The sequence below is a fragment of the Cicer arietinum genome, chromosome 7 (genome assembly GCF_000331145.2).
Source record: "Cicer arietinum cultivar CDC Frontier isolate Library 1 chromosome 7, Cicar.CDCFrontier_v2.0, whole genome shotgun sequence".
NCBI classification, from domain to species: Eukaryota; Viridiplantae; Streptophyta; class Magnoliopsida; order Fabales; family Fabaceae; genus Cicer; species Cicer arietinum.
The window spans coordinates 44,574,011-44,584,500 of record NC_021166.2 but is presented as its reverse complement, the minus strand read 5'-3'; the positions used below and the strand labels follow the sequence as shown (position 1 = coordinate 44,584,500).

Genomic DNA, 10,490 nt, shown 5'->3' with positions numbered 1-10,490 from the left:
AATAAATACAATTTGTTTACAAGGTAGTCTTACCATTTATATATAATATTTATCATATCTTTATTTACATTCTAACAAATAAAATATAATTATTTAGTTACTAATGATTTTGTTAATTTTTAAAATTATGAAATATATATCATATCTTTGTTAATGTTGGATATTAATAAATTCACTTTTTCAATTGAATAAATTTATAAAGGACATATTAGTTATTTTGTTTATTCGGCCTAAAAATATCAAGTTTTTATAGTTAAAAATTTGGTTTTTAACGCTGGTATATGAAGTATTACATGGTAGGTCATGAAAATACTAATTGTATGAGGTAGTGAATGCAAAATAGAAGTTAAAATGGAAAAGAAAAAAAACGATCAATTATGAAATATGAAGTGAAGTGGTTAATTATACATAAGTAAAATTTATTAGTCTAGAATAATTAAAATATAAAACAAAGTTAAACTTACAAATAGATGACTTAAAATGAAGTTTTGAATACGGGTTGCTAGAGTATGAATTCGATCACACCTAAGTTTGTATAATAAATTATAATTATTCTAGGTTAATATCTTGACATATTTTATTATTAATGATAAATATTTGTCTGGTATATTATTATACAATAAATTATAGTTAATATATTATAGTTTTTCCATAATATATATTCAAGAGATACATCATAATTAAATACATATTTTTCTTCTAACTAATTCGTGAAAGATGATCTTTTAATTAATTAACTTGGGACAAATATTTGTTTTGTGTATATTTCTATTTTAACGATTTGATTTTCAAAAGACCACCTTTTAACTAATTAATTATTGAGTAATATTGATCTCCCGAATGGATTTTATAGTAAATTATTATTAGTTGTGACATTTTTTTTGTACACTTTTCTCGATTACATTCTAAACAAAAGTTTCATTATTTGCATCAATGACAAATATGTGTGTCATATTTAGCTTTTATAGAAAGTTATATTCAATTTATTATAATGTTTTCACATCTTTATAATCAGTTTATTACAAATTTTCCACTTTTGTCTATAAATAAATTCAAGAAATACACACTAATAATTAAATATATATTTCTTTCTTAACTAATTGATTTATGAATTATCATCTTTTAACTAAAGAATTAGTGCCAAACATTTGTCCTTTTGTATGACTTATAATATAAATTAATTTGTATGATACTTTTATGTATATTTGTATCTGAAAAAAATCAATAGACAAACTAATATAAAAAAACACATTTCTCTATTACCTAATTAATACTGAAATACCATATATACTTAAATGGTTGAATTTACAAATATTGAAGAACATAATTGAGACTCAAATGAATATTTGAGTTTTTCTAACGTAGAGATTTTTAAAAATGTCATTTCAAGGTATTTAGATCCGACTCATATTATTCAGATAACACAAAACAACAAAGAAAAGATAATCAATATCTAAATTTGTGTATTGAAGGTTCTCTGAGTGATGTAGTATTAGAGGAGAACATTATTTAAAATCATCAAACCCCTTATGATCTGAATGCAATTTACGTTCAAGTGCTATGATGATAATTTAAATTCCAAGATTACTCATAGCTTAGAGATATTGCGATATTTTTTAAGGATAGAGATGCTAGCGAAACAAATGGCAAGAGATATATTAATAAGAAAGAAAACTAGACAACTATTAGATATTTACAAAATTATTCTAGTGTCAATGAAGAGTTTTTTATATAGGCGATTTCTAAGACAATGACAAACACAGACAAAAGAAAACTAACTTATATAATATCCACCCAAGAGTTACAAAACTGTGAAGATTTTTTTCTTTTCATTTTCTTCCTTTTCTTTCTCTGAATAAGGTTTACGTCTCCTAATTTTTTATTTTTCCTTTTTTCTTAAGTTTTTAGTTTATGTCCTACCCTTCCAAATCAATGTCCCACCCTCCTATCTTTCCTTTCCACCATTCCTTCGTGATCTAGCAATCCACATCCTCCACTTCCATCGAAGTGACTAAACAATCACATCACATAAGAAAAAAACCTGAAAGTCTCCAATCAAAATTGGTAAGTGGTAACCATGGAAGAATCTTCCCCTAAGATACAAACTCATCAGCACCGCTTCACATGTCTTCGTTATTTGTAATATGGATAAAGTTCTTACTTGCTCCATTCTTCTCTTTTATCATTCTTATTAAAAACCCAAGACCCAAAATTGCTTCTTTATCACAATAATGAGCAGAGGAACACTATATGTGTCGAAAGCTTAATGGGTCGTATTTGATACACAAAGAAAGAGAATAATACTTACCAATTACCATGCACAACTTAGTTTACTTGTGGAGACAAGCATTCACATTTAATTAATTGATTGATGATTAATAGTTATCTCGTGAATGATTTATACATAAAGTTTTAATTAATATATTATAATATTTTTAATAGAAGATATTTAATAGATATACTAATAGTTAAATATATATTTTTGTTGTTACAAAATAATTTAAGGTAGTTTAGTTTTTGTTTTATATCTTTTATTTTTGCTTTTGTTATTTTTTTATTTTCATGAGTTTGGTCTTTGTCCCATGTGTTCTTGTTACTTTCTTTTATATATTTTTGGTTACATTACTTTCTTTTTAAAAAATTGACCAATAAAAAATATGTCTCGTGTATGATTTATATAATAAATTATAATTATGGTATTATAGTTAATTCGTGAAAAACTATCTTTTAACTAACATACAAGAGAAAATAATTTATCATATGTATAGTTTAGGTAGTAAATAATCATTATTATGATTAATGTATTATATTTTGTTAAAACTAAGTTGTTTTTAATCTTGGTTTTGATGATAATAAAATATATGTGAAAACAATGTATAGTTTAACGTATTTTCTAAGTGTGTAGATTCTCTGATAAGAGTTTTAGCGTTTTGTTTGGACAAAGAAACACATATCATAATTCCTCTGATGTTTCAGTCAATCATCTGGTCAATGTTTTCTCATTAGTATCCTTTTTTGCTAAGCAGCAAAATTTTAATAACTAGATCTTCTGATGATTCGAAGTATTTTCAATCTAGTAATTGTTCGGACAAAAGTCAAATCCTCTTATATGAGTTAATTGTCTAATCAAACTTTTTCTACAAAGTTCATCATCATCTAAGTGTCATTTGATCAACAAGTTGATTGGATACAATTATTTGATACTCAATTTGATCAACAAGTTGATTGGATACAATTATTTGATACTCAATTCTTCTAATCATTAAAAAAAATCTTTTATATAACATGTTTTGTATGGAGCAAGATATTCTTTGAAGTATTTTGACAATGAAAAATGATAAGTTTAAGGAATATTTTTTGAAATCCACAACAGTTGTCATGATAGTATAGCCCGTATAAGCAATGTGCGACATTGTTTGCAATGGTCAGAAAAGTAACAACATCATTCATGTACTATAAAAAAGTACTCAAGCGATATTGTAAACATAGAAGAAAAGAGAGAAAGAAAAAAAAATTATTGAACTATTACGTTGAAATATCATCAAGAAACAATATTACTTTCATTCAAGTGATCTCACATTCAAAACTCTTTCAAGAGAAAGCTTTTAACTTGTGTTTCCAAGTTTTTTACTTTATAATTTGGCCCAATAGTGATAGCATCTTCAAAAGTTTGACAACATTAATCTAGAAGTTTAGGAAGATTAGCATAGCTAGTTTAAGAGTTGAATGTTGTAGTGATTGAAAGAAAAATCAGTTTTATTTTAGTAGATAAGTCTTTCAGGTTGAAGTAATTGAACCGTGTTGATAGTAACCATGATAAATTTGTTTGTATTGTCTCTCTCTTTCCTTTATGTCGTCCTCTTTAAAAGCTTTTATTTTGATTAAGGTCTAAGTTAATTTGTTTAAAAAGGAAAAAGTTTAAGATACAATTCAAACCACTTTCTTATATTTTTCTCATTATATCTTTTTCTTTAAAAGTTTATATAAAAAATATTCAACAAACACAATATTAATAAAATACATATTTCTATTTTAATCAATTGATAGTAACAAATATTTGTCCCTTTTATAACTTATATAATAAATTATAATTATTATATTATAATATTCTTCAAGTATTTGTTTCGTGTACAATTTATATAATTGTATTATAATTATTGTACTATACATTAAGTTTTTTTAACCCATTTGCTACATCCTTATAAATCAAAATATGATGACTATAATATGTAAAAACAAATTTATATTTTAATAAAATTATAATTTTTTTAAAAACATCAATCACATTGCGCTGAACAATCTCAACTTATTGTTAACCAATTTAATTGGATTCATAATTGGAAAAACCAAATCAAACTAAACTAGCTATTTTAATTAATTTTGATTTTTCTCTCTAACTAAAATTCACTAACCATCTTAACCTAACTAATTTTACTCCAAACTAGTAATTAAACTAAAATATACCTGAACCATCTCATTCATAGATTATTATTATTTTCCTCTTTCTTCGAGCAATTTGATTATTCTACTCTACTATTATGATATTTAATTTCATTTGACTTTATCATTACACACAAAAAAAAATGAAAATGATGTAACAAAAAAAAAATTTAAAAAGTCTTTTGATTCTTGTTATGGCAAGTAAACAGTTGATTTTTCCAATTCCCATGGTTTGGGTTTCTTTCATTTCATTGTTTTGTTGTGCCATCTTTTTCTTCTTTTAGTCATCACTTTTAGTTGTACTTTTTCTCTTTCTTCTTTCTATCCTAATACAAGTTCCATTTTGAGGCATGTTCCAAGTTAAACAAGATCCTTCAATCAAGCTTTTTGGAAGTGATATTCAAATTCATATTCCCACCACAACAGATTCACAGTACTCTCTCTCTCAGATTCACTCTCTTCCACAACAACAACCCTTCATCATCATGGTCATTTTCCTTTTCATCTTTTTCCTCCTTTTTCTTTTCCATTGAAAATTTTCACTAAACTTAATGATAAAGTTTTCATTTTTAAACTCAAAAATGAAAACCCATAATTTTATTTTCATTCAGAATGGATAAAAAAGCAATTTATTTTTATATTTCGTTTTTTTGTTTAAATGGTATAAAAACAATTTCTCTTGGTAATTTTTTTTTTGTTATTAATCTTTGAAGCTTATTTATACTTGTATAATGAATATTTTGATTTTGTATTCATATTCATAACTCAAAAAATATTTATGGTTTTAGGTATATGAAGTTGTTTGGTAATTTGTTTTGAAGGGAGTGAGACTTGAGTTTTGTTTCTGAAATCAAACAAGAAAGTGAAAGAATAGTAAGGTTGGAATTTTTAGTGCAACTATAGAAAATAAGTGGTGTGTGGTGGGGTTCAATTTGAATTATTTGTGTTTGAATCTGATTTTAAGTTGGACTTCACTGTTTAACCAGTAATTAACATGAAAAGTTTTTAACTAGACCAAATTAGTTGGGTGTGTTCTATCTACTGTAGCAATGGAATTGGTTTGATAAAAGAAGTTTTTTGATGTATTTTTGTTATGTTACAAGTTAAAGGTCAATGTCATTTCAACTTGATTCTTCTTGTCCTATTCTTTTATATACTGTTTGATTACTGTGCTGCAGCAAAACAATGATATATTGTTATGTGTTTAATTGTGTTTATTTCATGTTTAATAATTTCTATGTGTAGAAATGCATATTTTGTTTCAGGGTGCTACCCTTTGTTTTCTATCAATGATTTATAACTTTTGGTCCTAATGCAAGATGACGGAGTTCATGTGGTTAATGAATTTCATTGAAGGTCAAATTGTTGAGACCTACCCGAATTCAAACCCTGACTTGAACAATGATTGGCTAGACTTGACTTACTTTTCAACTGAACTCCAAATTACCAGGGTCCTTTTCCCTTGCAAAATGGAGGGTTAAGACCAAAGAAATGAAAGTTGTTTATTCAATATATGTGAGCTGACACAGTTTGGTACTCAATTGCAGAATGGACTTGAAGAATCAATTAATGCAGATGTTGGTGTTCCTTTGAATGAAGTTTCTAGCAAACAAGAAAATCCTCAGGAAGATGCTACTAATCCTATTCCAACCATGAACAAAACCGGTACATCGAAACTGGCGGGGAAAGCAGTTCACAGAACTAATGAACACAAAACTCCCAAAGGAGATATCGACAATCAAGAGAAAGTTTTCAAGAAGCCAGACAAGGTTCTTCCGTGTCCTCGGTGCAATAGCTCGGAGACAAAGTTTTGCTATTTCAACAATTACAATGTTAACCAACCAAGACATTTTTGCAAAAATTGTCAGAGGTATTGGACAGCTGGTGGGACAATTCGGAATGTTCCTGTTGGAGCCGGTAAGCGCAGAGGTAAGCATTCGCCTTTGCAGCACTGTCAAGTTTCTGTTACCCCCGATGCAGTACCTGTTGTCATACACACAGATCTCAACCCTGCTACTGATAAACATATTTCATCTAGCATAGTTCCTTCTGTGAACATTCCGAGTCTTGGGGAGGAAGTTCCTCTTTGTGAATCACTAGAAACTGTTTTAAATCTGAAAAGCCATAGAAAAATTGAAATGGATTCTTCTACTGTCAAAGAGGATATTGACGAGGACCCTTCTGTGATAGCCGCCGAATTCGGGGAGAAAGAGTATTCAGAAAATGGAATAGAGCATGTTGGTTTGATACAACAATGCAATGGCTTACTTCCTTTACATTCACTTCATTATTATACTGCTCCATCATGGACTTGTCAATGGAATCCATGTTGGAATGCTATGTCAACTTCTTCATATTGGGGTTGCATGCCGAATTGGGCTGGCCGCCAAATTGAAGAATATTCATTTAATGGCATTCCATCGCCTTCATCTTCAGCTAGCAGTGGCACTTTCTCGGGTAATAGGTCACCAACTTTAGGAAAACATTGTAGAGATGGAAGTACATTAACAGAAGATGACACAATGAAGAAGAATATTTGGGTGCCTAAAACTATCAGAATCAATGATCCAGAAGAGGCTGCTAAGAGTTCTATATGGTCAACTTTGACAACAAAATCTCAACAGAACAAACCTGTTATGAAAGGAAGTGTTTTTAAATCATTTGAACCTAAGTCAAATGCCAAATCCCGTAATTTAGACGATAATCAAATTCTAAGAGCAAACCCTGCTGCTTTCTGTCGCTCGGGATCTTTTCAGGAAAGCATGTAGTTTTCTTTGTTTGATTCCGATTTTATGTTGGATGTAGCCTTTGTTGTTGGATGAGGCATTGAGGATCTGTGCAAGTCCGTTGTTTGTCACGGCTAATTCGATGTTTAAGAAGATAGCCATGATAAGAACATTGAGGGAATTTTAAGCTTATGTGTTCTCTGATCAATAAGAATTTCAATTTTGTGACAATAATTGCTTCACGGTAAAGATAAGACTTGTGAGTTCACAATTGAAGTTCATTACCATGATTCATGAATAAAGAGTAATGGAAGTTGATGAATCCTGACTTTGACGTATGATGTTTGGTACTTCCAAGCAGTGGCAATAAAGATGTTAACTCCTTTGAGTTGTTTCTATGCTTTATTTAATCTTCATTTGTTTTATCATTAGCCATTCGATCTTAGCTTACAAGTCCGCGTGACCGCGTGCTATGTAGCACCAATCAGTTTCATTTCTTAAATTATTATGTGTCTATCTGTGTGTGTTATGTATTCTATTGCATTCTGTGGACTCTGGTTGATGAGTTAGTCATAGCATAGAGAAAAATGCTCAGGCTTATTTATGTAGGTGTCTTTTATACACAGGTAAAGTCAAACATAGAAATTTATTTAAGTCACATCAATGCATATTTTAGAGTACAATGTAAAACGATTTTTTTTTAAATTATTAAATTAGGGATAAGATAAAATGACACAAAGTGTCACATTTAGAATATTTTTGTCTCAAATTATTTGCTACTTTAGAATACTAAGACAACATTCATTAACTTTTGTCAATAATATCATCATAATATTAAATAGTCCATCTAATTGCTTCATACTACTGTTTCCAACTACTCTAATTATCGTGAGTATTTTTTTCTTCATATTTTATTTTATTTGAAAAATGAATGCAACTTATCATTTTATTAAAAATTATTTATTACTTAATAAACAATAAACAATACAATTGTTAGTGAAAGTATATTTTTTAAGAAAATGATTAATAAATTTCATATACATAATTCAATGGTTGGATGGGTAATATTACATAATTCATCTGTTGTTAGCAAAAATATATTTTTTAAGAAAATGACTAATTGTTAATGTTTTTATCGTCATATATTATTTTATTTTAAAAATTAACACAATTAATAATTTTTTTAAAAGTATACTTTCACTAACAACTGTTGAGGAGATTTAATATTACATAATTTTAAAATGCTTAAAAAGTATACTTTCAGTAACAATTGTAGTTATAAAATTAATTAAAATTAGAACAATATATTAAAAGAGTAAAGATGAAGAAGAAATAAAGAAGAATGAAGAAGATAGACTTTGTATTATATTTTCACAAGTGTAAATTTTACAATGCAAGATAGGTCCTATTTATAGGACAATAGTGTTGTAAGTTACAAGCACATGAAAAATCTAAATTAATATTGCGACTAAATACCAAAAACAATGAGTAAAACCATTTACTCATAGGAGTTAAGAAATTTAGAAAAGTCTAGGGAAAATAAACATTCACATTCAACTTTTATATTATTCATAACACTTTTCTTTGGATGTCTATGAAGGATATGCTTCATTAAAACATTATTAAGAAAAACTTTATAGAAAAAAATTCTAGTGAAAAAAAAAGAGTACAATATCCATTATATAAATCTGTCTTGTTAAAAATCTTACCAGAAAAACCAATGAGACAAAATTACACTGAAGGAAAAAAGAGTGCAAAACATATTCATTTGTCTCCCTTAATTGAACAAGAGACAACGAGTCTGATCATTTGTGCAGTAGCTCAAAAGTTTACTTGGGAGAGACTTTGTAAAAGGTATTGAAGATTATCACAAGAACAAATTTATTGAATATTTGAATAATCTATTTTTTGAATATTATGAGTGACAAAGAACTTTAGCGAAATATATTTTGTTCCATCTAACAAGGCATTCTTTCAAATGAGTAACATGTAACCAAGTATATTATCGACTTGCTTCAAGAGTGCTAAAATTTTGTTGGGAGGATTAGATAAATAATCTGCACATCTAAGGTACCAAATTAAATGTTTCGTAATAAATTGGAAACAAATAATATACTACAACATGTATAATTAGCAAGGTACATTAGCGTCCTTAATTGAACTAAGATATGACACGTCAAGATCAATTAATTCTTCATCATTTTTTTGATATCTAAAATGGTCTTTGTTCACATATAGGGAGGTTATAGCATTGTAGTACACAACAAATGTGATTTCTCCATATAGAACCTTATTAGAACTTTTGCTACCTAATTCAAGATTTACGGAAATATTATTCTTCAAATACTCAATTTGTAATCTCAAAATGAATATTTTCTCTTCTTATATATTTAATCTCAAACTTTATCTTTAATCAAACTAATTTCAGAAGCTCTTCAAGAGTTTTGATAATATTTATATAATCAACATAAACATCAATGTTATAATTCATTGCCAAATATTTTCCTAAAATGGACAAATAATGTTATTCTCATATCTCTCATTTGGAATTATTCACTAAGAATATTATACAACAATCGTAGATGATTTGAGTTGATAAAGAGACTTATTATTTTGATTAAGTTGTCTCTTCAAGTGTATGAATTGTATGTCTCACGAAAATAATATCATTCATGGAGTTTCATATAATTATCATTATCAAGTGAACCACGCTAATTCAAACACATCTTTCATATAAATTGAGCATTTCACGGTTACTAAACTTAATCAAGTATGAACATCAATGGTAGACTTTTATCATTATCATTTTCTTTTAGTTTTATATCATCAAGTGTGAGAACAACAAGTCCAAAACTTTTTTCTTTGCAAAGCGAACTTAATTCCACTTCAATTGCTTCTTTATGTTTTCCAAATATTACTTTGTCTATAAATCTTAAATAGACTTTAGTTACGATCCTCATTATCATTGATCACATATATTACTAAATATATGAAAAAATAGTGTCAACGTTGACTTTCTTTCGGTTCCATCATATTCGATTCATGACATAATTTATTGAGATTTCTATATTTTCACAAATTCCAGGTTCTTGTTCAGTTCTTCTGGAACTGAAAATCAATTATTTCAAACACTCTTTTGAAATTTTCATATACTTACTTTGATCATCTTTCTTTTTAACTCATTTCCTTGTTCAAGGATTTTTTATTTTAAGTTTGGAACCGATAATATATCATGCACGGGAGATACTCATTTGCATTGATACATTGTCAAACAGGGACTTCAATTTTGATTGGAGCTTGATAATTGGTTTCTTAAACTTTGCA

General features: G+C 27.8%; 1 protein-coding gene across 2 annotated transcripts; it reads left to right on the top strand.

The window, feature by feature from the left end:
- Positions 1–4,630: 4,630 nt before the first annotated feature.
- Positions 4,631–7,682, top strand: LOC101489693 (cyclic dof factor 2-like). 2 transcript variants are annotated; one of them, XM_027336429.2, is made up of 3 exons: positions 4,790–4,928; positions 5,229–5,318; positions 5,988–7,682. In XM_027336429.2, the coding sequence occupies exon 3, from the start codon at positions 6,093–6,095 to the stop codon at positions 7,206–7,208; it is 1,116 nt and encodes a 371-aa protein (XP_027192230.1). In that variant the 5' UTR covers positions 4,790–4,928; positions 5,229–5,318; positions 5,988–6,092; the 3' UTR covers positions 7,209–7,682. The 2 variants fall into 2 exon arrangements, with proteins under 2 accessions (XP_004511166.1, XP_027192230.1); XM_004511109.4 differs by lacking the exon at positions 5,229–5,318 and having other exon boundaries at positions 4,631–4,928.
- The last annotated feature ends 2,808 nt before the right edge of the window (positions 7,683–10,490 follow it).

Excerpts from the sequence above, each read along its gene's own strand:
- LOC101489693 (XM_004511109.4), top strand. The coding sequence starts at position 4,791 with ATGTTCCAAGTTAAACAAGATCCTTCAATCAAGCTTTTTGGAAGTGAT. Across the intron at positions 4,929-5,987 it reads AACAACCCTTCATCATCATG|AATGGACTTGAAGAATCAAT; the intron begins GTCATTTTCCTT and ends ACTCAATTGCAG.